The sequence below is a fragment of the Apteryx mantelli genome, chromosome 21 (genome assembly GCF_036417845.1).
Source record: "Apteryx mantelli isolate bAptMan1 chromosome 21, bAptMan1.hap1, whole genome shotgun sequence".
Classification (NCBI taxonomy): domain Eukaryota; kingdom Metazoa; phylum Chordata; class Aves; order Apterygiformes; family Apterygidae; genus Apteryx; species Apteryx mantelli.
In genome coordinates this window covers 6345307-6372124 of record NC_089998.1, presented here as the reverse complement: position 1 = coordinate 6372124, position 26818 = coordinate 6345307, and the positions used below count along the sequence as shown (strand labels likewise).

General features: G+C 64.2%; 1 protein-coding gene across 5 annotated transcripts; it reads left to right on the top strand.

Moving 5' to 3' along the window:
• The first annotated feature begins 387 nt into the window (after nt 1–387).
• On the top strand, nt 388–26216 carry NCS1 (neuronal calcium sensor 1). Of its 5 annotated transcripts, none has more exons than XR_010886143.1 (10): nt 388–434; nt 1144–1352; nt 14984–15008; nt 19549–19687; nt 20250–20328; nt 20506–20594; nt 20889–20966; nt 21073–21188; nt 21362–22722; nt 25449–26216. XR_010886143.1 is itself a non-coding variant. In XM_067309082.1 (8 exons), the coding sequence occupies exons 1-7, from the start codon at nt 1289–1291 to the stop codon at nt 21169–21171; spliced, it is 573 nt and encodes a 190-aa protein (XP_067165183.1). In that variant the 5' UTR covers nt 942–1288; the 3' UTR covers nt 21172–21188; nt 25449–26216. The 5 variants fall into 5 exon arrangements, 1 of the variants encoding a protein (XP_067165183.1); XR_010886144.1 differs by having other exon boundaries at nt 409–427; XR_010886142.1 differs by lacking the exon at nt 388–434 and adding an exon at nt 444–650.
• The last annotated feature ends 602 nt before the right edge of the window (nt 26217–26818 follow it).

Here is a 26818-nt window from a genome sequence, read left to right as displayed (position 1 = left end):
AAACAGCCGCCTGCGGTTCGCGCTGCGCTCTTTGTGCTGTTACAGACGGGTTTTACTGTATCCAGGCACAGATATTTCCCTCTCCTTGGCTGCTGACACAGAAGTCCCGGCATGTCTGGGCAGCTCCAGCGAGGCCTTAGTTGCAACATAGGAAGGGAGGGAGAAACCTGAATTTATCGTGTGCATCAGGTATGGCTAACGAATGCGTGCACACACATACCCCGGGTGCTTTTGTAGAGGCATGAAACCCTGGATGATGGCGGAGAAGAGCTGAGTACTGCTGCTTTTAGCGCTTGTACGGGTCGCTGGCTGTGCCACAGACCTGCTGCAGGTTAAATCCATTGGGGTTTTGGACGGCTTGAACGTGGTCTCCCTATGCACTTGCAGGCAGCGAATGAACGCGCACAGGAGCCCTGAGGATCTCGGGGTGAGAGGTGGGGACCGGCCTCGAGGTGGGCACGCCGGGGGGCAAAGCGACAAGAATCGGACGACGCTCCTACAGCCGAAGGTCTCGGTGTCCCGCCAAGGTCACGCTGTGTCCCACGGGCCCCGGAGCGCCTTGCCCACGGCTGTGCGTTGCACCGCCAGGTCCCTTTTCTCCACGTCCTCTTGCAGCCCATCAGCCCTCCGGGACCCTACAGAGCGCTTGGGTGGGGAAGCTCAGACCAGCGTCATCCCCCCCCCCAACCCCCCCCTCTTTTTCAGCCTCCTAATATTTTGTTAAATATTCGCTCTGGGCGCATTTCCCCGGCGCGTTTGGTTTAACGGGAAGGGTCGGGGGACGCTCGCGGGCAGCCGGCGCTTCCCCCGCCCGGCCGCGGGCCGTTCCCACGCGCGGCCGCGCTCCCGCGGGGGGCGGAGCGGGGCGGGGGGGGGCGGGGGGGGGCCGGGCCGGGCGCGCCCGCCGCAGCGCAGCGCAGCGCAGCGCTCCGCGCCCGCGGCCGCGCCGCTCCTGCCGGCGGAGGGCGGGGAGGCTGCGCGTAGCCAGGGACGACGGGCGCACGCAGAGGCGGCCCTGCAGCGCCGCTCCGCTTGGGTTTCTGCCCAAACCCCGGCAACAAAGACACCCCCCCCCCCAAAAAAAAAAAAACCCAACAACAACAACACCGCGCAACCTTTTCCTCTTTCCTCCGCGGGATGTAGCCGCGCGGAGCCGCCGCCGAGGCCCCGCTGCCGGCAGGCTGCGCGTCCCCCCCCCGCTCCCTCCATGCCCCGCCAGTGAAGCCGGGAGGCAGCGGGCGACACGGCGCTGCATGCACCGCTCGGGCTGACGGAGCCGCCGGCCACCATGGGGAAATCCAACAGCAAGTTGAAGCCTGAAGTTGTGGAGGAGCTGACCAGGAAAACGTACTGTGAGTAGCCGGCCCTGGCGGCGGAGGGGGGGGAGCGGGGGGGGCGGCGGGGCCGGGTGCTGCGGGCGCCCCCAGGCCGGGCCGGGCGCTGCTGGCGGCCGGGGAGCCACCGCCGGGCAGCGGCTTCTCCCTGGCGATGCTCCGGGTTGGGGGGGTGGGGGGGCGGCGAGGGGGGCCCCTGCGTGTGCGTGTGTGTGTGTGCGTGTGCAGGGGGCCGGATGCGGTTGCGGAGGTTGCCGTGGTCTGCGCCCGGCTGGAAGATTTGCAGCTGCAAACCTGAAATGTTATTGCACCCCCCCCCCCGCCGCCGCCCCGGCCTGCTCCCCCGGCTGCTCGTCCCTGGGTTTCCGAGCGAGCAGCAGTGATTTCTCCGGGCATCGGCACTGCCGTGGACGTTCCCCGAACGGAGCGCGCAGGCTCCGCCGGGCTTTGTTGCAAGAATTCCGAGATTAGCCTGGGAAGGAGGGGAAAATAAATAAATAAATAAATAAATGCAAAAGGCAAGCGGCAGAGACAAGGAGAGCGGCAGGGGAGCCGGAGAAACGCTCTGTTTTCTCGTGAAAACAATCCTCCGCGGCCTATTTCTAAGCCTCCAGGAGCTGTGGGACAAGGGCCGCATCCTGCCCTCCCGCTGTGCCCCCCCCAGGGCGAGGAGCCTTCCTTCTCCTCCGCCCTCTCCCTGCCCCTGCGGCTCTGAGCATCCCTTCTCCCTGGGGCTGCCTGGCCCCCGGGGTTTCGCTGCCGGGAGGGTGCTGCAGGCCCTCGCGGGGGGTTCTTTTCCCCTCGCTCCTCTCTGGTGCTGGGCAGCTTCTCCTTAAACAGGGCACCGAACCGTTTGCGCGGCTCTCAAAGTTTGGGTGCATCGGTTCTTAGTTAGAGGGGTTTCCTTTGTTATTGTGCTCTGAAGCGCAGAGGAGAGCCCAACGCCGCGGAGTTCCCTGTTTTTCTATGAGCACCTTAATACCAGTTTAATAACCTGATTTTCTAAGCGAGTGGCTTTCCAGTCTGAACCTCCAATCTAATCTCATTAACGTGGCTAGTGGCTCAGCCATCCAGTTTTGGCAGAATCTTTTTTTATTTTTTTTTATTTTTCTGACGGATGCACAAAGGAAACAAAGGCTTCGGTGGGTCAAGTTTGCCTCCCGGCTCACAGGTTGGAGATATTTGCCCTTTGCCTAGCTGGGGAGCTGCTAACGTCTATCCAGACCTGCGAGCTCTCCCCGCTGTCATTGCTGCAGTCCCACAGCAGCGCTTACCCAAAAAGGCAATAGATTAGGATGCAGCAAGTTCTCCCATATGGAGAAGAGGCAATGCTGGTGCATTGCACAACCCTACGCTCAGGGCTGCTCTCGCGGCGTGGCACAGCCGGCAGCGGGCAGAAGGCGGGCAGGTTGCAGGGGGCAGGTCCGCATAGCCGAGCCACGCGTGATGGTGGGACAGGTTGGCTACCCCGGCTGGGCTTCCCCGAAGTGGCCCGGGAGCGCACGTAGTGCCGGCGTGGCAGTGCCGGCTGAGCCCTGCGCCTTGGCATCCTCGCTGCAGCCGTGACCCACGGCGGGCGCAGCCGAGCCAGGCCGGGTATGATTACCGCCGTGCTGCAATCGCGCGTTCGGCTCCCGTCGTCCGCAGAAGGATGTGCTCCGCCGATAGCATCCGTTCTCCGCCGGAGAGGGATCGGGGCAGAGCTGGCCCCAGCGCAGGCTCATCTGCTGGGTGATATCCGCCCTGCTGGGTTTTCTGCCCCCGCCAGGTGCACGGGGAAGGCGCTGAGCCCGGGCGGGCTCACTGCGTGCCACACCAGGGCAGCGACGCTCTGCGTCCCACCAGCCGCCGAGCAAACGTGGCGCTGGCGCAGCCGTCGTCTGCCTGCACCCGAACGTCTCTTTTGCTGGATGAGGCCGGCTCTGCTTTAGAGTCACTTTATTCTCAACTTTCGGGTGCTCTCGGCTGGCCGGGTGGGAGCGCGGTGGGAGCCCGCGGAGCCGGGGAGCGCAGCAGCCGGACGTGCCCATGGGAAGGCGGCGTGCCCGCTGGCGGTGCGGGGCCCGTCGGCGAGAGCTGCCGCTAATTCCAGGCTCTTGTTTGTTGAGCTCTGCTCTCTCCACCTCTCGTCTCTGGGATTAATTGCTTTTGCTGAGTGTTTCTGCACCTTTTCCGCAGTCGTCAAGGCGAGCAGGCATTCCCTCGCCTCGCTGAGCGCCTCGTACGGCCCTCCCAGGCGTGTCTGAGAGCCTCTGATTTATCGCCAGACCCTGGGAGGTTGGAAAGATATTAATTTCCTTTTCCATTTGAGGGAATCCAGGCACAGGGGAGGTGCAGGTGTTAGTCCAGGGTTGCACCACGTGCCGGGGAGGAGGACTGAGCCAGGCCCCAGTGACGCGTCCAGTGGACCGGCTTGAGTAGGGGACAGTTGCACCCACAAATTAGGTGGCTCCTATCCATGTTACGCTTAACGCTTCCCGGTGGTGTGGGTGGGGGCAGGTTTTGCTCCCTAGCACTGGGGTATTTCAGCCTTTCTCTGGTGGCTTGTCACCGACCACCTTTTGAAGCACCTGGCACGTGGCTGCCATCCCTGCAGTCAGTGACGTTATCGAGCAGACGCTGGGCCTGCCTCGAAGTGCTTGGAGCTGTTTCTGCTGCTGTTCCAGTTCTGGGGCTGTCACCTGGTGGTTGACTTGCACATCTGGACAGATGTCTCCCAGGAGCCGTGACTGGCTGCTAACGGAGACCCGCTCTTGTCCAGGGAGGGCACAGACTCCTCCGTGGTGAGGTCCCCGTGACCGTGCAAGCCGGTGGCTGCGGTACATGAAGGCTTTCTCCCAAGATGGGATTTCCTTCCATTGCATCATTTTCTACTTGCGGGATTTCAAAACAAAACCGAGCAAATAGCGAAAAGCCCGTTCTTGGTTCTGTTGCCATGGGAGGGGGGAGAGATTTCAACCTCCCACCCACGGCTGCTGTGCAGATTTATCAGTCCTGCGGGACTGAAGAAGACCCTCAGCCCAGACCCGTGCAGTGTGTCCTCTGGGCTCCTCCAATGCCCGGTGGCTCCCTCCTATGCCCTGTCCCCTCTGGTCTCACCGTTCCTTCCTGCTTTTTTTTTCATTTTTTTCTCTGGCCCTGCCTAGGTAGCAGCAATCCCGGGGGAGGTAGTTGATGGAGGAGAGGAGCTTGGGACCATTCGTGTGCCCGGGACAGCGGGGCATGTCGGTTGTGTTGGGGGTGCTGTAGGTTTGCCATCATGGGTGCAGATGAGATCTGAGCATTATTTTGCTGCTGTTTTCACTCTTCAAGGCAGGTTTTACTGGGACCTGCTGGTAACAGCAACCTGGGAGCCTTGTCTCTTGGCTTCCCCTCCCAGTCTGCCCCTGACTTACAGTGCTTAGGGCCAGATTTTAATGGTATTTGGATACCGAAAGACGCAGAGGGACCCCCAAAGGTGTCCTAGAAGAGCCGGCTGCCCAAGTCCTGTTGATTTGGATGCATCGCCAGGTGCCTTTTGGCATCTCCAAGCACCTTAGAAAATCTGACATGGCCAAGCTTGCCCGTCTGCCGGGCGTTGGAGCGGCGCTGGCGGGGGGAGCCCGGACGAAGGGTGCGGATTTAACCTTAGAGGCCAGGCTGTTGACATATAGGAGAGTGCAGGAGAAGCCAACGCTGAATGATAATAATAATGAATAATAAATTACGTAATTCTTTGTACTTCCATAGAGCCTTTCATCCAAAAGCTCCTAAGTGCTTTGTAATCATTAATTTATTAATCCTGCCGAGGCCTCGTCGAGGTAGCTCGGAGAAGCAGTTTTGGCTGCTGTGCATTTTGTCCCAGGAGGCGATAACGCTCGAGGCTCAAAGGAACCACCCTCTTCCCTTGGTCACATCTAGTGGCCCCGATTCCGTGTGGATTTAAGCATACGCTTAACTTTAACCAGGTGCTTACGGCTCAGGGCTGCGATGGGGTTTGGGACTGTGCTCAGGAGCCTCGCAGGGCTGCGATCAAAGGGGTCTGCTAAGCTGGAGGTTGATGAAGAAACCGGGATATTGCTACTCCTGCAGCCTGGCAAGGCTTCGAATTCGAGTTGCACGAAGTGCAGAGCGTGAGTATGGGTGCAGGATGCACGTCACGGGTGGAAATAGCTTGAAGTGGGCTCCTGGTCCTGCGTCCAGGGCTGCTAACACCACTTTTTTTAACGAAAGCTATAATGCCCGTGTAATCCCGCGTGTCTGGCAGCAGGGCTGGCACGGCGAGGGGCGGTTTTGCTGCGCTCGGCTCCGTTCGGCTGGAAGTGCCCCACCGCGAGGATCCGAGGGCAGGACCGGGATGCGGGACCTGGCGCTGCGGGTGCCTTTGCGGGCCCGCGGCGAGCGTGCAGGGAAGAGCGTGGGGAGGGCGGGAGGTGTGGGAGCAGCTCTCCGAGAGTGCCAACGTGACGCCCGCGGGAATTGGAGGCCCGGGCTGCAAAGTGGGCGCAGGGAGAAGGAAGATGCTCTTTTCCCAAGAGCCGCGTCCCACCCACTGCGATCTGTTTTGTGGATTTTAAGCTCGCTCTGGCATCGTCGTTTTCTTCTCTTTTAGAATAAGCCGCAAAATTGGCTCTGCTGGTCAACAGTAATGCGTTGAATTAATGGGCATCAGTTTAAGAGCAAACTACAAACATATTGATTTACAGTTAGCGAGGTATGTGGCGGCTGGTTGAATTCTGCGGGAAAGGGAAGAAAATTCTTTAATCGCAGTAGTTTAGAGCTAGGAACTTCCCTGTCGCCTCCTGGCCCGGAGGACGCAGGACGGGGGCCATCGGCGCTGGTAGCGCCCGCGATCCCCACGGCGGAGGCGGCTCGGGGGAGCGGATGGTGCCGGCGCGCTCTTTGCTCTCCTCAGCCTTGCTGCGAGCGCCGGGCGCGAGCCGAGCGCGCGGAGCCGGGCAGGATCGGCCCCCGTGGCCCTCCGGCATCACCGGGGAGCCGGGAGGACGCCCGAGGGGGCGGCGGGATGGAGGAGCAGGGAAGGGACGTCCGTGGACGGGGGCTGCCAAAGGCTCCCCGCTGCGGGTTTGGTTTTAGCCAGGGAAGCGTTTGGCCCCGGGCACCGGGTTTCGCTGCCAGGTCGGTTCGTTTTGAAATCCCTCCTGTTGCTCATCCAGCAGAAATTGGGGCAAGGAGGTAACCGGAAAGCCCGATGCTTTGGCACCTCCTGCCCGTCGGCAGCAGGTGGTGGGCGCAATCCCTGCAGGAGAAGCGAAGCGTGGAGGGGTGGCGACGCCGGGGCCCCGAAGCCAGGCTGAAACGCGTGGGTGGTGGCACCCGTGGAGGTACTTGCACTGCCGCGATGGGAAGGGAGAGAGGGAAGAAGCGACGGCAGCATCCCTGGCTCCCTCTGCGGCGGAGGAGAGAGCAGTTCCCCCCCGTCGCTCTCGCGGCAGCTGCCTGGTGCTGCCAAGGCATCAGAAGAATCACATTTCATTTATCCACTGACATGTTAATGGATCTGCTTAACCACTCTCCTGACCTTTGCTGCTGCCGCTGTAATTAAGGTGGTGAAACAAGAAACTCTGAAGTCATCAAAGGAAGCGACTGCTCCGGGGAGGAGCTGGCAAAGACGCTCGCTTCGTTATCGGGGTGACATCCGTGCGCTCGCTTTGTTCCTTCCTCCCCGCTCGTGTTCCCGGGCCTCCTCGGAGGCGACCGGGGCCGGGGGCTTTCCGCATCCTTGCGGGGGGCCAGGGCAGCTCCGGGGATGCTCGGAGCAGGGCTACGCTGCAGGATGCGGCCGGGCGGGCTGGGAGCAGCCCCGAACCTGATCTCTGCGCTTCCCTTGGTGGCAAGTGCTCCGAGCGTTTTGTCCTGGAGACGCGAGTCGTGCCCTGGATGCGGTTCCTCTCGGTGCTGAGGAGGGATCAGGGCTCATTCCCGTATCTCCTGCAAATTATTCTCCCCTTAAGGCACGTTTTAGGTTTCTAAACGGAAGGAGGGTTGTCGGGCACCTCCGTGTTTCTCCTGCGCGTGTTTCTCCGGCTTCTCCGCGTTAATCCGTAGGAGCCCGCGGCGAAGCCCTGGCTGTCGGGGCTCCCTGGCCGGGCAGAGCGGGTGCTCAGCGCCGCGGGCAGGCTCCCGCGCCCGCAGCCGCCTGCAACGGGGCTCCCGGGAGCAGCCGCCCGGAGCCCGCTCGGCATTGCCCGGAGATGTCTTCCCGACCTCACCTTGGCCCGGGCTTAGCGGTTGAGTCAGGAGGAGCTTCCTTCCCTCCCGTCTGCCCCGGCTCGGCTGCCCGGGTCAGGGTGCCTCTGAGCAGCCGGCAGCGATGAAATCCCCATAGGAAAGGGGAGAACGGAGCAAGCGGCCGTGGAGAGCCGCCGCCGTCCCGCAGGGCCCATGGGAGAGGGGCTGCCGGCCGTCACCGGCTTTTCCGTCTCCAGCAGTCCAGGGGCAGCTGTGCCCTCGGCGTGGGGCATCGCCCTGCCGGCTCCTGGGGAAGCCGGGATGAAACGCAGCCTGGGATGAAGCTGCTGCAGCCGCCGGCTCTTGCTGCGGGAGCGTTTCTGTGCGATTCATTAATTCCCACGCGAGGTCCCTCTCCTCTGCCCTTCCTCTGCCGTCTTCGTTGCAAGCAGCGACTGCTGCTTCTTCCCCGAACCCAATTTCTGAAACCTAATGTTGGGCCCTTAAATATTTAATAAAGTCTAAAAAGGATTTTAACTGCATATTGGCTTTCCTGTTGGTACCGGCCCCGGGGGAGACGGGAAGGGAGCCGCTCGTGGAGCTGCTTCTCCAGTCTGCTGGCTCGGCAGACCACTAATGGCAGCCGTTGGAGAGGAGCGCCAAATGCACGCGCCGTTCTCTCCGCACATTGCTTCGTGTCTCGGCGGCAACGAATGACAGCGACAAGGCTCTGCTCTTCTCCGAGCATCTCGGAGCCGATGCCGGAGGTGTCCGCGTGGAAGGGGGCGAGGGGAGGAGGAGCAGGGCGTCGTGGCCGAGCGAGCGGATCCGCGTTGCCGAAAGCGCCGGGGCCCCGCGCAGGGAGCGGTGCCGGCGCCGCAGCCCGGGCGCCGCGGGAGGACAGCGCGCTCTGTAATGTTTAACCAGGATGTTGGTGGCGTGCTTCAACCCCAGTTTTAACGAGAGCGAGTCGTCACGGCTGAACAACCCGAATTTCCGAAGCGGTGACGTGCGGCTCGGCTTCGAGGCCGCCCGTGTCATGGGGTGCAGCCGCGGGGACCCGGAGGAGCTCGGCGCTGCCTGAAGGCGCTGCCCGCCTCCCGTTTTGGGGTGAACGAAGCCCTGTAGCTGCTCTGCTCAGGAACCCGTTGGCACCTCCAACGCTGGGTTTAACCTTTGCTCCTGCCGCCTCAATCCCTTGCTCGTATGCTAAAGAGCAGTGAATAACTTCAGCTGCTGTTATGCTCTTGGTTACGTGTTTTGTAGGGACGAGGCCTGAAATCTGGTATACGTCTTCAGATTATGGTGATTCCTGATAATCCGGTCTGCAGGGGCGGAGGGTGGCGTTTATATTGCGCAGACACGGTCAGGCTGTTGCTTAGGTGTTTTGCAGGAGCCGGGTGTGAAGCTTGTAGTAAGCGTGGGTTCAGGCTGCCGTAGCACTAACCGCTGTAGCCCAGCGCGCGGGGGTGAGGGGTTCGTGCTCCGACGGGGATGCTAACCCCTGCAGTCTGCTTCCCAGGGGAAAGCAGTGAGACTTTAGCGAGTCTGTGTGCACATCGTTACGGTATTAATCCCTATTGTCTGTTCTGTAGGGAGGAAGAGCGGAGTTTATACTTGATGAATATTAACACTGAGATGATGTCGAAAGTAGCGTTTGTAATGGATTTATGTTCAAACAGTTCTGGAATATGTGTTTTGCAGAGGCGAGGGGTGGGATGTATTGGGCATAAATTGCAGGGTTTACTGGGTTCACACAGGAGCGCCCAATTCATTTATGCATGAGCACGCAATAAATTCATGCATGAGTGCCCAGTCAGTATGCACATGAGTGTGCAACTAATTTACGCATGAGCGCCTGATTAGTTCGTGCATGAGCACCCAATTAATCTGTGCATGAGCGCCCAATTAGCCCGTGCATGAGCGCCCAATTAGTTCACGCATGGGTGCCCAATTAATCTATGCACGAGCACCCGATCAGTTCATGCCTGCGCACCCAATCAGCACCTGCACGAGTGTGTAATTACACGGATAGGTGCAGGAGCGCCCGAGTAACTCGTGAATGGGCACGCGATGGCTTTGTGCATGAGCGCCCGTCCCTTCCCGCGTGAGTGCCCCTTTCATTCACGCCTGCGCGCCCAAGCGGTTGATGCATGGTCGCCCAGTGAGCCCACGCAGGAGCGCCCGAGTAATTTATGCATGAGTGCTCGATTAGCTTGCATGCGGGTGCCCAATTCATCTGCGCACAAATGCCCATCTAGCTCAAGCATGCGTAGCCAGTCATGCATAAGCGCCCAATTAATTTACGTGTGAGCACCCAGCCCGTACACGCATGGGTGCCCAGCCAGCGCGCGCATGGGCACTTCTACACCGCGGCTTTAGGCAGCCCCAAAACGTCCGCCCGTCCGGGGAGCAGACAGATGTAAGAAAAAGCAGCAGCTGCGAGGGGAGGAGACACGCGAGGGGACGTGCGGGGAGACGCTCGAGGAGACGCGGCGCTGCAGACCTCGCGCGGGGGACGCCCGCGGCTGCTTTGTGCCGGGCCCGCGCTCCCCGCTGGCTGCTCCCCTACGGACGGACGTACAACTGCAGCCAGGCAACGGCTCTTCCCTGTCCACGAGGCAAAGCCGCGGGGGAAACGCAGCCCCGCGACGCCGGCAGGGACCGATGCCGCCAGGCGTCTCGGCGGGCGATGCTGGACGAGTTGCCGTCGCGGCCGGTGGCTCTGCTGCGACGCAGAGATAAGGTTGCAAAGTGGTTTTTGCAGAGAGCCCTGCGGCGGTCAGGGGAAAACTGCTCCGCGGCTGGAAATAATTAACTTTGCTTCTCCCGACAGCTCGGCTGTGTCCGTGGCCCCGGCCCCTGTGGGATCAAGGTGCTTTTATCCCGTGCAAGGTCTGGAGCGAGGGAGGGAGGCGCTGGGGAGCTCGGCGGCGACATTTCCCGGTGGATCAGCCGCCGGTCGGGAGGGCAGCGGCGAAGCCACGCAAAAAAGCTTTGCAGGGCTGGACCGCGACGGCGTCGCCTCGTGCATCCCACCGTGGCCGGGAGCTCCCAAACCCCGCGGCTCCCAAAGCCTTGCCCTGCTCCCGGCTCTCCTGCCGGGGCAGGATGATGGATGAGGATTCGCCGTCCCGAGCGCCTCCTCTCCCCGCTGCCTGGCAAACACGAATTAACGGGCTTAAGCAATGATTAACCAGAGCTGCTCTTGCGGCGGTGGCAGCTGGGTGGTGGGAAGCGAGGGGGCACGCGGGGGGCGGGTGGCGACGGCGCTGTCAGTCCCGCGTACGCCGCTGCGCGGTGATTGAAAGGCGGGGGCCGAGGGTGGGGGGCTCCGGGGGGCCGGGGCGGGCGGGCGCTCCTCGTTAAACGGGAATTAGTGCCTGTCTTCGGTCTTGCCGAGGATGGAGCCGATGGGAAGCGACGGGAGCAGCGCCGACTGCAGAGCCAGGAAGCCGGAGCACAGCCCGGAGCTTATTTAAGCACCAGAGCTGCTATTTAAGGGGCTACGAGACTCCCACGTCTTTTAAATCCCCAGTGTCCCTGCCCTCCGCGCACTTTCGCTCCCTGCTAGCTACGCTTCTGCTCTTCGTCTCTCCCTAATTCCCCCTTTTTCCAGCCGCGTGCCTGGCTCAGCTTGCCTGCGCGCCTGGGCGGGAGGTTGTTCCCAAATCCCTGCTGCCGTGGCGCTGCCGCCTGCCGCAGGACGCAGGCTGGGGCTGCGCGTCGGGTCCGAGGCAGCGGTGCCGAGCGGGGACGTCTCGGACGTCTTGCCCGGCGGCTCGTGCCCGCGGTGCGGATCCTGCGCCTGGCGCTTCCCCGCGTTCTGCCGCGAGCGGCGGCGATGCGGATGCTGACGGCACGAGCCGGCGCGCGGCGCTGTACCAGCGGGCGGGCGTCCTCGGCGCGTGGCTGGGGCTTCCAGCTCGGCGATGCCGCTTCCAGTACTACGGTTAATAATGAATACTAATACCGTGCATTTATTTAGTGCCTTTCATCCCAAAGGATCCCAGGGCACGCTGCATCCGCTAACAAGCTGCTACGCGCGCTATTTATAGCTGTGCCCGCAGCCGCTGCTGGAACGGGCGTCCCGGGGGGCCGGCACGCGGCAGCTCTCCGGCTGAGCTGAGCACCAGCTCCTGGCTTAGCGGGGAGGCGCCGGGCACAGGGACGGCCCGGGAGCACTCCCCTCCTCCAGGGAGCCAGGGATCCCTTGCAGGATCGGCTGCAGGGCCGGGACAGCCGGGTCTGGGTGCAGGTGGCGGTAGGAGAGGCCGGAGCTGCTCTGCTGATCCGAATCCGCCCTCATCCTTGAGCACTGGGGGTCAAGCCTTCGGCTGCCTCCGCGTCTTGCTGTGAATTAGTTTGCGTCAGCTCGGCGTCTCGCCGCGATCGATGCTGGCGGACGTAAACGCCGCGGTTTCGGGGCAGGGGGCCGGCTCCCCACCCTGCCCCAGCGCTGCCCCGCGCTGCCCCGCGCACCGGAGCTGCCGGGACGGGGAGCCTGACGGCAACGCGGCGGTGGGGCCGGATCCTGCCGGGGCTGCGTGTCCCGGCGAGGCGCTGCTGGGAGTCCCGGGCTCCCGCTGGCTGCCGCACGCACGTCTCTCTCTGTCCCCATCAAGCCGTGCTTTGCTTGGCACCTTTCTGTGGGTGCCTACGAGCAAATCCCACCTGGGAAGCCCAGTTGCAATTTTAGGCCGGGCAATCTGGGAGCGAGTGGGTATGGATCCCATTCCAGATGGGATCCTTAAGGAGTCGTGGACCACCCTGGAAAATGGAAGCGTGGGCGCACGCGGCGCCTTCCATGATTCGATTGGGCTTAATCATTCGGTTGCCGCATCTCCTTTCGTCTTCGCCTGGCTCGGACGTTGCCCTCGGTCCTCCCGGGCGCACAGCCGTGCAGAGAGCGTGAGGGATGCTCCGCGGCCAAATCCTGCTCGCCCGGCTCGGGCCGCACTCCGGCAGGATCCATGCACCCAGGGAGCTGGTTTTTGGTAGGAGAGAGTTGGCAAAGTCGGGGTGAGCAGCACCGCGGAGGCGCTGGAGCCTCCTCCTCCGTCCGGAGCCGCGGAAGAGCCGCGGTGCAAGGCGCCTCTTCCCCCCGCGCCGGTGGCAATCGCTGCTCCCGTTATCCCTGCAAGCGAGTGGTTTCCTAAAGGCACAGGAGCGGCTCCGGCGAGGTGCTGCTTCCCCGCGACGTCTTGGCACGTACAGCGTCGCCTGGCCCCAGGCCCCGCTTGCGGCGTGCCACCCGCTGGGGAGGGGGGCGACGGCGGCGATCGCTGGCGGGGTTCCGGCTCAAACCCCTGGCAATGGGCTTTTGCTGCCTAACCGTTAGCTAGGACCCAACGCCTCCCGCGGTGCCGAATGGGCTGGCGTCCCTCCGTCGGAAAAGCTGGCGCCACGTGGGAGCCTTGCGCGTCCCTCCGGCAGGCGCGAGGGGAGCCGGCTCCGTCCCCCCTCTCCTGCCCCAGCCCCGGCGTGTCGCTAGCAGTGTTGCTCCGCTGCTAAAAAAAGCACACGTGTCTTAATCGCTTCCTGCCGGAGCTGAAAGGCTGCTCCAGGCCCAAAATAGCACGTTGGAGGAAAGGCGGCCCAACGGGAGACAGCGAAAGGCGGCGAGCCTGGAGGGGCTGAGCCGAGCCTCCGACCTCGGCTCCAGGCCGCTCTCCTTGCCCCGTTCGCCTCCCCCGGAGTGCTGCGAAGTCCTGCCGTCTGCCTTCCTCCTCCTCCCGTCCATCATCTGCAAAGTCCTGCCGTCTGCCTTCCTCCTCCTCCCGTCCATCATCTGCAAAGTCCTGCCGTCTGCCTTCCTCCTCCTCCCGTCCATCATCTGCAAAGTCCTGCCGTCTGCCTTCCTCCTCCTCCCGTCCATCATCTGCAAAGTCCTGCCGTCTGCCTTCCTCCTCCTCCCGTCCATCATCTGCAAAGTCCTGCCGTCTGCCTTCCTCCTCCTCCCGTCCATCATCTGCAAAGTCCTGCCGTCTGCCTTCCTCCTCCTCCCGTCCATCATCTGCTGCAAAGTCCTGCCATTTGCCTTCCTCCTTCTCCTGTCCATCATCTGCAAAGTCCTGCTGTTTCCCTTCCTCCTCCTCCTCCTATCCATTGCTTGACATCTCTCTTTTGGAAGGACGTTTCTGTGCAGCCCCTGGGTTTTGAGACCAGGGGTCCGTGGGCATCGGCGTGGCTGTCGTTTCCCCCTCTGCTGGCTCAGCCTCTCTCCGGCTGGATGCATGGTGTCATTCCCGGCTCCATCCTGCCAGGGGACCCTCTGTCCTTCCCAGTGTCTGTTCTTACCATCCTACTCGACAGTCCTGCCAAAGCAAGCGTCAGAGTCCCTGCCGCGGCGCTGCCGAAGCCCGTGTGCGTCCTTCAGGTGCCGAGCATCCCCCGTGCCGCCTCCCCACGCCTTCCCCGCGCGGCCGCCGTCTAGACACCCCGTCAGTAAAATATATATCGCTCCGCTCCCGCTGCGGCGCGTCCCCGGGCTTCTGCCGAAGCCCTTCGCCAGCCTGGGGCCGGGGAGGCGCCGGGGGACCCTGCCTCGGCACAGGGTGCCCGCGTCCCTGCCCCGCGCCGTGGCCGGGCTGCGGGACCAGGGCTCGCCTTTGCAGCCTGCACCTTTCGCGGAGCCCGTTATAAATCTCTCCGATGGAGACGGGCTTTCTTTTATTCGCCGTCCGAGGTAGCTGGCAGCTGCTGGTGCACCTTGGCTCTCTATTTTTATCAGCCGCTTGCAGGTTGACACATCCCCGCTCTGCCTGTTATCCCAGCCAGCCGCAGAGCTATCGCTTTTTTGTTGCTATTTAGGTGCACGATGCAAAGGAAACGGCTAAGGAGGCCGCTCGTCCTGCGGCCGGCGCCGGCCCTGCACCCAGGCGGGGGCCTCCCGTGCGCGGGCCCCCCCAGCCGGGCCGCGGCCCCTCGCTCGCCCGGGCAGCCGGGTGCCCCGGCGCTGCGAGCCCAGACGCGGGCAGCGGCGCCGGCAAACCTGGCAGTCAGGCTTTAAAAACAGCCCAGGGGAGGAGGGCGGCTGTGAGAAGGAGCTCACGCGCCGGCACGCGGCGTCTTCGTGCAAGCCCGGAGGGAGCCGCTCTGAAGCGGCAGGTTAATGCAAAAAGGGCCGTGACGGGCGAAGGCGTCGGGGGTCTCCGGGGCGGCGGCGGAGCTCGCCGGCGGGGAGGGGGCACCTCAGCAGCCCCCATCGGCCGGCCGGGCTAGCGAAAGCCTCCCCGGAGCTGGGGTTTGGAGGCAACCGCTTGCACTCAAGTGAAGCACCAACTCGGTCCAAAGGCTCTTCACCGGCCGTTGGCAGCCCCGCGGGGCGCGAGCCAGCCCCCGGGCACCTTCTCCCGGGAGAAAGTCCTGCGGGCTGCAGGAGTCGCCTGTGTTAAGTGTGAAACGGCGGCAATCGCTGGGAAAGCTCTAAATTTCTTTTTTCTTTTCTTTTTCTTCCCTCTTGTTCTCTTTTGCAGTTACGGAGAAGGAGGTGCAGCAGTGGTGAGTGTCCGGCCGCGGCGTGTCGTGCGGGTGAGACGCTGGGCGCGAGGGGGGACCGGCGCAGGGAGCCGGCTCTCCCGCGCAGCCTCGCGGCGCCCGGGCCCTGCGGAGCCTCCGCCAGCGCCGGGCCCTGCCGCCTCCCTCGCGGCCCTCGTCCTCGACGCTCGGCGAGACACGGCGTTTTCCTGCGCGTGAGCCGCTCGGCTTCATCGCTGGCGGAGGCTGCGTGACAGGCAGGCTCGGAACCCACGGAGCCAGACATAAATAATGTAGCGCGAGCGGCTTAAAAAAGAACAAACTGCGCCAGCGCTTGCAGGTTTCCGCTGCGGCAGCTTCGCGGGCGGGTGGGAAGCGGCGGGCGATCCCGCGGCCGTCCCGCGCCGGCGGCTGCGGCACTGGCGAGTTGCCCCCGGCCCCGGGAAGGGGCCCGCGGTGGCGGCGGCGGTGGTGGTGGCGCGGGGGCTCGCGCCGTGTCCTGGCCGCGGTGCCGCCTGCCCGCGTGGGATCGCTTGCGCTTCCCCACCTCCGCTCCTGGCTGCCGGTAAAGGTGAACGCTCCGCTTCCATCTGCTCCCGCTGGAAGGATGCAACGGGGAGTCGTCAGCCAAGCCCGGAGTTTGCCAAGCCCCGGCTTCGCCCCGTCTCTTTCTCCCAATCCCCCCTGGAGGGGAGACGGATCGGGATGGTTTCTCCTGCCTGCAGCTATCCCAGTGCCGAAGGGGAATCCGTTCATTGCCATGAGCGAGAGCGAGCGAGACTCGAGCCCGTGGTCCTCCGCGGGCAAAAGTGCCTCGAGGGCTTGCTCGCACTTTCCGGAGCAGAGGAACCCCACAAGCTCCTCAACATGCAGGTGCCTTCGAAGGCGGCACGGCACGGAGCTCCGCGGAGGGCTCCGGAGCCCGGAGCAAATGCAACGAGCCCCAGAGCTGCCATGGCGGGTTGCAAAAGCCTCCCGCTTGCCACCACCTCCGTGGGATCCTGCACGTCCCGGCAGCTGAGCGAAACGCGCCCGCCGTCTCGGGGCTGCTGCGTCCCTGTGCCCCCCCAAGCCAGCGCTTCGCGGTGGGTGACGGCATTGCTCGGCGGAGGGGACCTTGCCCTTCGCGTGCCGACTGGCGCCGTGGAGCCCGGCGGAGCCTGCCTGGGGCCCAGAGGTGCTGTAGCACCCTGGGGACATGGAGAGCGGCCCCGGTGCCTTTTTCCCGCTGGCTTCGGATGAGCGTCGGCGGGCCGGGATAGGCCAGGCGTCGCTGCCGGATGTTTGCAAGTCTGTGGCGCCTTGGGGTTGAACGCGGCCTTTGGCAACCTGCAGCCTCCAGATGGGGAAACTGAGGCACGGCCGGGCAGCGAGCGCCCGGGTGCGCGACGTTCGGAGAGACGGCTGCTGGCCCCGCCGGCGCTCGCGTGAAGAGAATCACGGAAACGTGATTCTGATGCCGTATAAAGATGATATTACGGACGGCACGCACGCGGCACGGCTCTGCCGCTGGCTGCTTCCCCCTCTCGCTGGCAGCCGCCCAGCTGGATGAGGCCGCCAGAGCCCGTCCTGTGACGCAGGGATCCTCCAAAGCCGGTGGTTTTGTTGGAAACTTCTCCATCCATCTCTGGTCCTAAGCTGCCCCCGCTAGGGACGGCCTTAACCCTTCGAGCGGCAGCTCGATGCCCCTCCGGCCCTTGGGGCAGCCTTTGCGGCTGTTTTAAGTGACGTGTTCTGGTTCCAGGCTGGTCCCCATCTCGCTTTGGCTCTTGCAGCCGTTCCATGTCGTGAGAGGTCAGGCCTCAGCTGGGCGAGTGCTGAGCCAATCTCGTCACCCGCCAACATCCTTCCCGCGTGACGGCACTAGTGAGCGCCACGGAGTGTGCCGGGGAAAACGCACGGATGCATCCCGGCGCGATGGAGCCCCGGGGCACCCACCGCTCGCCCTGGACGCGCTAAGCGTGGCGTGTCCAGCAGAAGTCAGCGGAGCCCGGCCGGCAGCCGGCCCCCAGCCTGGCGGTTGTCATCTTGCTGGGGTGCCACCGGCACTGGGAGCGGATGGGGAAGCGGCTTGTTGCGCGGGACGCTGTGGTCCCTGCCGGAGGCTGGCGGTGCCAGGGGCCGAGGGGGCCAGCGCCCGCCCGCGCCGTCCCCGCCGCACGCGGCGCCCTGGAAAAGCCACCGCTTCCCTTTTATCTCCCCATCAAGCCAGTCGAGGTTTTCATTCTTTCTCCCCCTTTCTCCCCCCCGTAGTGAGTCATAGCTGCAGCAGCGTGAAGAAGCTGTAACCGGCACTTTGGTTTCCCACCTCGACACCCCCTTCCCTCCTCCCGCCGCCCCGCCGCAGCCGCAGCCGCAGCCGCAGCGGGGCGACGCGCTTGCGTGACGCTCGCGCGGCCCCTCGGCGAGCCCGGCCCCGGCGGGGGCTGGCGGCACCGCGGGGGGCCCTGGCCTCGGCCCCGCGCGCTGCTCTGCCGTGGCCTCCTCCAGCTCCCGCGACCCGCTCCCGCAGGCGCTCACCCAAAAAAGCCCGCGGGGAGCCGCGGCTGAGCCGGGGCAAAGTGCAGGCAGCTCGCGGGGGCCGGCTGCACCGCCCGGGCTGCTTTTCGGGGTCGCGGCCCTGCTCCGGAGCTTGCTGCCGTTGCTTTTTCCCGTGGCTCCGCTGCAGCGCGCGCGTGCGGAGAAGTGGGCTGTAAATTGCCTGGGGGGGCGGCTGCTAATTGCGAGCGCCTCCCCCGCGGTGGGGCAGCGACTCTCCGGGGAGCCTTCCCGGCTGTCTCCTCGCCGGGAGCCGCTCCGGCGGCTCTGCCAGCCGCTGGGACGAGCCGGGCAGCACCGGCCCTGACTTAACGGGGACACGCTGCCGCGGTGGAGGCGAGGCAATGATGTGGCCCTTAGGTGAAGCTTTTCCATTTGCAGACCTGCCCCTGCTCCGTGCGCGCGGGGCAGCGTGTCGGTGAAGCGGAAGCGCTCGCCGCAGGCCCCTGCCGCCCTCTCCCCCTGCGCCGTCGGCGAAACCCGCGCTGCAGCGTGGCCTGGCTGGTTGCGGGTCACGCCGTGCAGGTGACGTTTTGCTTTCAAGGAGGCTTAAAAGACTCCTTGCAGCCCTGCTCCCCCTCCCCATGCTGCTCGGAGCCAGGAGGGCTGGGAATGGCGAAAGCCGGGGAGATGAAGATGTCCAACACTGCAGCAGCCCCCCCGCTTGCAAGGCGCCTTGCTGGGATGAGCACCTGCCCGTGCAGAGGGGACATGGCAACGCAGCCCCGCTAAAATCTACCCGATCCATCTCTGGTGCTGCTTTTTCCCTCCAGTCAGTGCATGCATTCCCGGTGTGCGGGCTCAGGTGTCCTTGCTGGGTGGCCTGTGGCCCCGGGGGCCTGCGATGGCTTTGGGAAGGCTTGGGTACAGGGCAGCCTGGCTAACAGATGGGGATGGGGGTGCACGAAACCCGAGGTTTCCTCCTTGGGAGCTCTGAAATTGCAGGGAGGATGGCTGCTCGGATTTCTGAGCCCATCACCATGGTATCTGACTGTGAGGCTGGAGGGCTGTGTTGGTCTGCGTCTCGCAGGCTCGGGCCCCCGCAGTGCAAGGAGCATCTGGGACAAGCCACTGAAGCCTCCTGCTGCTAGTGCTTTCTGTGCCCTGAGCCTGCCCACCCCAAACTTCGCTCCGCCTGGTTTTGCCCACGCTGCCGGGGCCGGCCCTGGGCCCGGGCGGACGGCGCCGGGGAGGAAGGAAGGAAGGAAGGGTCAGCGCGCCCCGCTGCGCTGCGGAGAGCGGCACGCGGCTGGCACGTGGCCCGGACCTGCAAGAGCAGCCGTGCCAACTGCAACCAGCACCGGGCAGCGGCACTTTCCCAGTGGGACTGCGCCCTCGCTGCCGTCGAGGACGTGCCGGCAGCAATCGCACGGGTCTGGAGCAAGGCGGCAGCTTCCCGCGCTGCTTCCCGGCAGCACCGTCGTGCCGTCGTCTCTGGCCTGCGGAGAGGGGCGCTCCGTGTTGTGGAGGGGATAAACCCAGGCTAAGCTGGGGACCGGCTGCTCAGCCCCTGCTCGCGACCCACCTGCCCGTCGGCTTGGGGGGGTTTCAGTGAGACGCCTCCGTGGCTTCTTCCCTTCCCAGCCCAGCCTCAGCCTCCGCACTCGGAGCAGACCAGGTCGAGGTATCTCTTTGGTCTGAGCTGTTTCCGTGGCCTTCCCTGGGCAGTTCAGGTGAACATGGGCTTCTGAGCCCGTCACCATGGTGTCTGACCCCCCCGCTGTAACCAGCTCTAGCTGAAGCTGATGCTTGCCCTGCTCCTTACAGAGGACTTGGGTGTTTGTGCGGTTGCTTTCCGCAGTCTGGAAGTCCCACCTGCGCTTCTTGGTGCTCCCGACTGAGCACGCGGGCTGGGGGGTCCCTGGCTCCTGGAAAACGTTTGACGTGATCGTGGCTTAGCCAGAAAGTTCCCACATCTGCGCTTGGGGCAGGTTTCGGAGGGAGCCCGGACCCGGCTCGGCGAGGACGTGCCGGGCGAGGGGACCCGTGGGCCGCCCACCTCCTCCCCGCTCTGCCTCCTCTGCAGGTACAAGGGCTTCATCAAGGACTGTCCCAGCGGACAGCTCGACGCAGCCGGCTTTCAGAAGATCTACAAGCAGTTCTTCCCCTTCGGCGACCCGACAAAATTCGCCACCTTTGTTTTCAACGTCTTCGACGAGAACAAAGTAAGTCTGCGAGCCGCCGGCGTGGCTCGGCTCGGCTCGGCTCGGCTCGGCTCGGCTCGCCGTGCGAGCAACGTGTTGCAGCGCTTCCTGGCGCATGAAATTAAGCCGGAGGAGCCGGCAGCGAGCGAGGCCTCGCGCTTGTTTTATTTGACGAAAATCACGCGGGCAAAGGCTGTTCGGTGAAAAGCCGGCGAGGAGGAAGGAGGTGTTTTGGTGCCGCTAACGACAGCCCGCCTGCAAGGCGTCCCCTGCGCGCCGGGGCCGGGGGGGCATTGCTCCCGGCGGGATTCTCGCGGCGCGGCGGGTTTTGCAGCGCCGGCCGCCCTGAGCTTTCTGCTGACAAGCTGCCAGCGAGAAACGGCCGTCGTTCGCCTCTCTCCTCCCTCCGGGCGGCTCAGACCCGCTTGCCTTTTTGGACGTGCCCCTAAGCGCGCCCGTCCGGCTCAGCCCAGCGCTGGGCCGCGCGCGGGGACGGCTGCAGATCGCTCGGGCGAGCGCTGGGTTTCGGTCTGGGGAGCGGGCAGCGGCCGCGGCGCTCTCACCGCCGCCCTTGCTCCCCCAGGACGGGAGGATCGAGTTCTCGGAGTTCATCCAGGCGCTGTCGGTCACCTCCCGGGGGACGCTGGATGAGAAGCTGAGGTGTAAGTGCCGGCCGCGGGGAACGCGGGCGGCGCGGGGGCTGAGCGCGATGCTCTCCGCGCCTGGGCTGCTCCTGCCGCGGCTCCGGCTCCGGCTCCAGCTCCAGCTCCAGCTCCGGCTCCAGACCGGGCGGCTCGGGCGCGGGGTCCCAAGCGCCTCCGCCTCACTCTCGCTTCCAGGGGCCTTTAAGCTGTACGACTTGGACAACGACGGGTACATCACGAGGAACGAGATGCTGGACATTGTCGACGCGATTTATCAGATGGTGGTAAGGGCCGGGGCGGGCAGCGCTGGGCTGGGGTGCGCCAACACCCCCCTTGGGGTCTGCTCCGAATTTTCCCCGAAAGGGGGCTGGAGCCGGACTCCGCGGGCGGAAACCCTGCCGGGGGGATGCTGAAGTGACTTCGGAGGCTCCCCGGGGGCCTGCGCAGCCCCCGCAGCATCCGCTCGCGGAGCCCGGTTCCCTCCCGGGCTGCTCCGGCGGAGGGCTGCGCCCGGAGATGCCGTCCGGGTGGGGGGAATGCGGGGTTCGCCGGCGACCCGTCCCGTGCCGCCTCCGCAGGGGAACACGGTGGAGCTCCCCGAGGAGGAGAACACGCCGGAGAAGAGGGTGGATCGGATTTTCGCCATGATGGACAAGGTGAGAGGCGGGCGGCAGGGCGCCCGCGCCCGGGGCGGGTGTTTCGGGGGCCGCAGGGGTCCTTCCCCGGCGCGGGGCGGCTGAGGCGCAGGCGGCTGTTTTGCAGAACGCCGACGGGAAGCTGACGCTGCAGGAGTTCCAGGAGGGCTCCAAGGCCGACCCCTCCATCGTGCAGGCCCTCTCCCTCTACGACGGGCTCGTATAGTCCCGGCGCGAGCGGCGGTGAGTCCGGCGCGCTCGGAGCCTGCCGTGGGGGGCGGCGGGGCGGTCCACGGCGGGATGCTCCGTCTCCCACCGGATGCGGGGTTTCTGCCGGGACGGTCGTGGGGCGGCACCTTGCTCCCGGTTTTACTTTCCCTCCCGTTGCCCGCCGCCGTCCCCGTCCTCTCTTGCAGCTGCCTGGGGGGAGAGTCTCTCCGTGCCATCCGACCGCCTCCGTACGAAGCTTGCCTGTCCCTCTCCGGCCTTCCTCCATGTTGCGCGAGCAAAGGATGCCCTCGCGGCGCGAGCTCTCGCCCCCGCTCCGCGCTCCGAACCAACCGTCGCCATCCGCCCACCTCCGCTTTTTCCAAAAAAAAACGAGAAAGAAAAGGATCTGAACGGCAGTGACCCCCCGAGACTCGCGGGCCGGGGGAACGGGCCACGCGGTGCCCGCCGGAGGGGCCCCCCGGCCTCCTCGCCCCCCCGTGCTCCTCTTGCCGACGTTTTTCGATGGGGCCACGGATGCGACAGCTCCCTCGTGTCCCTCTCCCGGGAAACGGCCGCCTGGAGATGGAGCCCAAAGGTACCGGGGGCTCCCGGGGAGCCGAGGCACCAGCGGCCAACGGGAACAAAGTCCTCGCGTCATCTGCGATGCCGGTGGCAGCCCAGCCCGGGTCACTAGGGATATATATTATTATATTATTATTATTATTATTTTTTGTGAGACAGTATTGTGCTTTTTTTTTTTTTCTTTTTCCCTTTGGTGGAAAAATGTGAGGCTTTTTTTTTTTTTTATATATGCCTATCTCTACGATCGACATCTTTATTTATTTGTTGTAAATGTTGCTGCCGTGTTTAGTCTCTCGTGTGCGTGTCCGAACACCTAGCTGATGATATGTAAGGTTTACATGCTCGTACACTATTGCGGGGCGTCGGGAGCCTGCAATAACAATGAAGCCAAAAATCTGCCTCCCCCCTCTCTCCCCACCCCCCGTGTACCGTGCTTCGTGGCCTGGCTGATGTTTTAGGGGGGGTCTGTAGCTTTTTTTCCTCTTCCCGCTCCCCGGTTTCCTGCATTTTTCCGTTCGCCCTTCTCCCTGCCAGCTCAGCTAAGGATCGCTCGGCCCAAGCTCCAAGCCGCACCGAAGCCCGTCCTGGCTCTGCTTCTCGGAGACTTCTGCGCTGCTTTTCCCGGCTCGGCCTTCGCGTTGGGCAGAGGGAGGAAGCAGCCCGTGTCCGGAACTTGCAAATTTGCATTTTCTTCCCTTTTCTTACTGCATGAAAAGTATTAACGGAGCCGAGAGTTGGGTTTTGCTTTCAAACCGACTCGCTTTCCTTTTTCTTTTTTCGCAAACCGTGGGAATGTTGTGTTTCTGCCCGCAGCGGGGATGGGGGGGGTGAATCGAGCCCCGCGCTTGCAGCGCCCGGGAGCCCTGCGGCCGCGGCAGTGCCGGTGGCAGGGACGGCCGCCTCCTTCCCCGCTCCCGGAGGAGAACGGCAGGTCGGGCGGCTCAGCGGTGCCGTTTCAGCCGACCGCGTTTTGTAGCCATTCAAGGTAAAATCGGCGCTGTGCTGCGAGCTGGCACTGCGCGGGTGGGTGTGGAGGGACGCAGCCCCGGGTCCCACGGCGGCTCCCGTTTCGGGGCCGGAGGTGCCCTCCGGCGGGAGCGCCCCGGTGCCGAGGGCTCAGCTCCCGCGCGGCTGCGGGCTGAGCCGGGGCTGCGTCCGCGCTCGGTCCCCTCTGGGCCGCGAGGACGGCCGGGGACGGGAGCCGGCATCTCCACCGGAGGAAGAGTGTAAGTGGACATTCTCCCGGCTCCTTTCCCGCTTGCCATCGCGCTCCGGCGTGGCTCCTTCCCGGCCACATGATGCCGATGCTGTTATCCTGCCGGCTCAGGGCTCAACCTCCGCGTCTCCCGGGGAAGCCAGCACGGCTGACGGCGGCATCAGTTTTCCGAGACGGACTCGTTCTGCATCCAGACACCTGCCTGCTCCCAGCTCCGCTTCCCCTTCCCCTTCCCACCGCTCGCCGGCGCCGGGCGCGGGTGCCGGAGGACAGGCATCGCCCCGTCCAAACTCAAAACCGCGGGAACCGCGCCGCGTGCCACGTGCTCCCCAGTCCCCGCTGGGGCAGAAGGCAGCGGATGGACATCGAGGACGTTCTCGCTGGCGCCCCCGAAATGCCGGAGGCGAGACGGTGCCCGGGGGGTCCGATTCCTCCCGGCGGGGCAGGGCCGGACTGGGCAGCTGAGCGGGGCCGGCCCTTCGCTCCGGGGAGGCCGGCGGCTCCCCGGCTCGTGCCCCGTGACGCCGGCACAGGCGGGAGGGACTGAGCCTCTCCTGGACTCAGCTTTGATTTCTGCGCCGGCTGGAGCCCCGTGAGACTCCGGGACGTGGAGAACTGGGATCCTTCTGCCGTTTGCAAACGCCTTTCCCACCCGTGGCACTTGGAGCTGCTCTTCCCGATGCCCGTACGAAAACGCCTTCCCCCGTCCCCGAGGAGACCGACCTCGTGTCCTTGTGCAATATTTAGGCAGCTGGCGCAAACCCCGCGGTGGCTTCGGGGGAAGAGCTCGCCGGGCGCCCGGAGCTGTCGGCGGGGACGTCTCCTCCGGCCCATCGAGGATCTGCGTCGGCGCTGGCGGGGCAGGAGAGACGCTGGAGGAGCCCTCGCCCTCGCTCCTCTCCCCGGCGCCGCCGGCGCTCGCGCCTGCAGGCTTCCCCTGGCGCCGACCCGCTGGGCGGTGGCGGTGAAAAGCCCTTTCTTCCCGTGCCGCCGTGCAGCGGCGCGGCGGGGCTGCCGGCTGCGCCGTCTTGGAGGTCGCCCCTTCCCCACGTCTCCCTTTCCGGGAACGCAAAGCGCACCAGGGCTTGGAGGCAGCCCAGGCCGTTTTCTCGCTTTTGAAGCGGTGCCGCGGCAGCTCGCGCTGATTTGCCTCGCGGACTTCTCAACAGAAACAGCGGCTCTGTTCGAGACCTTGCTCGATATGTTTGTATGCCTCTTAGCGGAGGAACGGGATTTGCTTTAGGGCTCGCGGGCAGCGTGTGCATTGGCAGGTGAAGGCTGGAGCAGGGAGCAGAGGGGCATGGTGGAGAGCCACGAACCAGCATATGTTCGCTCCCTGAAACGGCCTCGGGAGCTCCCCGGAGCATGCAGGGAAGCCTGTCCCCGCTTAGGAGATCCACTGATGCACGTGCTTCGTTTTAAGACCTCAAATTAGGAGTTTATGGGAATGTTTCTGCCTCTGCTGCAGTTCCTGCCCTGGTGAGTCGCCGCGTTTCAGTGCCGGGTGGTTGCTGGAAGGTGCCACCTCGCTCTTTTCCCTGGAAACTCCTTTTCCTTGATGCTTTGTGGCCAAAATGCAACTCTTCTAGGTAGATCTTTGCAGTGCCTCAAACTTCTCTGACTCTCGTCTGCCAGACTGGTCCCTTCCTGGTGCCAATCGACGTTTCCAATGAATGTGACACTGCTGTAATTGTCTCTGCTGATAAGTGATGAACCGTGCAACCTTTACAATAATACCCAGGCAAATGCACTTGTCATTTGCTTGACACTTTCCTCTGAAAGGCTTTTGATTTTGCACTAGCTTTGCACCTCCCAGCCCATCGTCCGAAGGACCTGCTGTACTTCAAGCCCTGCCGTGTAAATATTCAGGCTCGGAAGAGACCCGCCGTTTCCCAGAAGAGGCCGAGCTTGCCGGAGGCGGACGCCAGGGTGGCATGGGGAGCTGCTGGGAGCCTTGCTGGCCGCGGCGTCCTCCTGCTTGCAGCGAAACGCTTTGATCTAACGGCTGCCGGCAAAGCGGCGAGATGTAACCCGAGGTGACACCTTATGGAGAAGCAGCCAGCTCTGCCCCTCGCCCTTTCGGAGATGGCTCCTTCCTCGGGAAACCCGGGTGCCGAGGCCCTCCGTCGCCGCTGGGGAGGAGCGGGTGCTCGGCTGGGGCGGCGGGTGCCGAGGAACCAGTGTTGGGATCAGGCTTGGAAGAGCTTCACTCCGTAGAAATACCAAAATACGGTGTCCACCAGACCGGTCCCCGACATCCCCAGCAGCCCTTCCTCTGCCAACCGCCGCCTGCGCTGCCCGCCGGGTTTTCCGGCAGCGGCCGATGCCAAAAGGCTTAGGGATGTAGCAGTTCCTCAGCCCGACATCTCGGTCGTCCCTCACACCTTTTAAAACATTTGCACATATTAAAAGAAAAACAGAAAAAACAAAAAATGATTTTTGCCTGTATTAAAAAGCTCTTGGTTGGTTAATGAAGACCCTGTTTGGTTTTGCAGCGATGGCACGTTTTCCCGGGCGGAGGGCGCTCTTGCCGGAGCCGGGCTGGTTGTGGTGACGCCTGCGGTGGCGGCCTGTCCCCCTCCCCGCGGCAGGGCCCGCCGGCGGGGTCCGCCCGCCCCAGCGCTTTGCATGCCGAGCGCCTGCCAGCGAGTCGTTTAGGCCACAGTATTCAAAGCCGGCCGAGGATCTGGGACCCTGGCGATGCCGTGAGCCCCTCCTGCGGGAGCGCCGAGGGCCCCCGACTCCTCGCCGACGTCGTCCGGACCTGCAGCTTCTCTGTACCGCTGAAAATAAGGCTTGGAGCATCTCACGCTAGGACATGTTGGCCTTAACCTCTCTGTGCCTCAGTTTCCCCATCAGTAAGGCGATCCGGGCGAGCCCTCCCCACTCCGGAGAACGGTGCCGGCCTCGCGGTTTGGAGGGAGTCGAGTTTGGCGGTGTGCGCGAGGAGCGGGGCAGGGCCGCGGCTGCGGAGCGCTCGGTTTACATCACCGACTGATCCATTTCAACCTTCTTTTTAAATCCGGTCGTTATTAAAAACGAACAAACCACGAGACCCGATTCGTTGCTGTTTGTGATGTTTCCCCTCCTCGGCTGCTCGACGCATCACGGAAGCGGAGCCCGTGGCAGCCGGGGCTCCGGGCAGGAAAGCCGGCGCGGCGGGAGGCGGGGGCGAGGGGCCGGCGCGGCGACTGCACGGTGTCCCGCCACGACCTGTCATTTGTCCCTGTCCGTGTTGCCCCGATTAAAATGCAGTACCTGTACTTTCCTTTATTTTCATTTCTGTGCTTGCGTGGGGAGTGTGGCTGCTTTGGAACCATCTCTCCGGGGAGCTCCGGGTCTTGTCTGGGCTGCGACGTTCCCTCCCGGAGCGAAAGGATGTGGGTGAAGCCTTCCTGGAAGATTCCCCCACCCCCCCCATTTCATCCTAACAGCACCAACCAGAAAACGAGAGAGAGAAGTGAAGCGGGTTCTTCCCCGGGACCAGGCCGGGATTTTGTGACCCCTCCGTGAGCCATCCCGGCCGGGTCAGCTGCGGGATGGGGTCCCTCACCGGGGTGCCCGGCCTGCATCCCCTGCCCGGGCTGCTCGAGAAACGCCTCTTCCTGGGCCTGGACCAGCTTCGAAAGAGCATTTCCAGCCTGGGCTGCTTCTTGCAAGCTGCTGCTTTTCCGAGGGGTCAAATCCTGAACAGGACGGAGCTTGTGCCGTGCATTTTTGCTGGCAGCCAGGTGCCCGGGTGAGGGGCACCCGCCGGACGGCCGCGGCGGAGCCCCGGTGCAAGGCGCGCTCGGAGCAGGGCTGGCGTCGTGGCAGCTCCGGCGAGGAGCCTCGGAGCCCCGGGCCGGCAGAGCTGCCGTCTGCT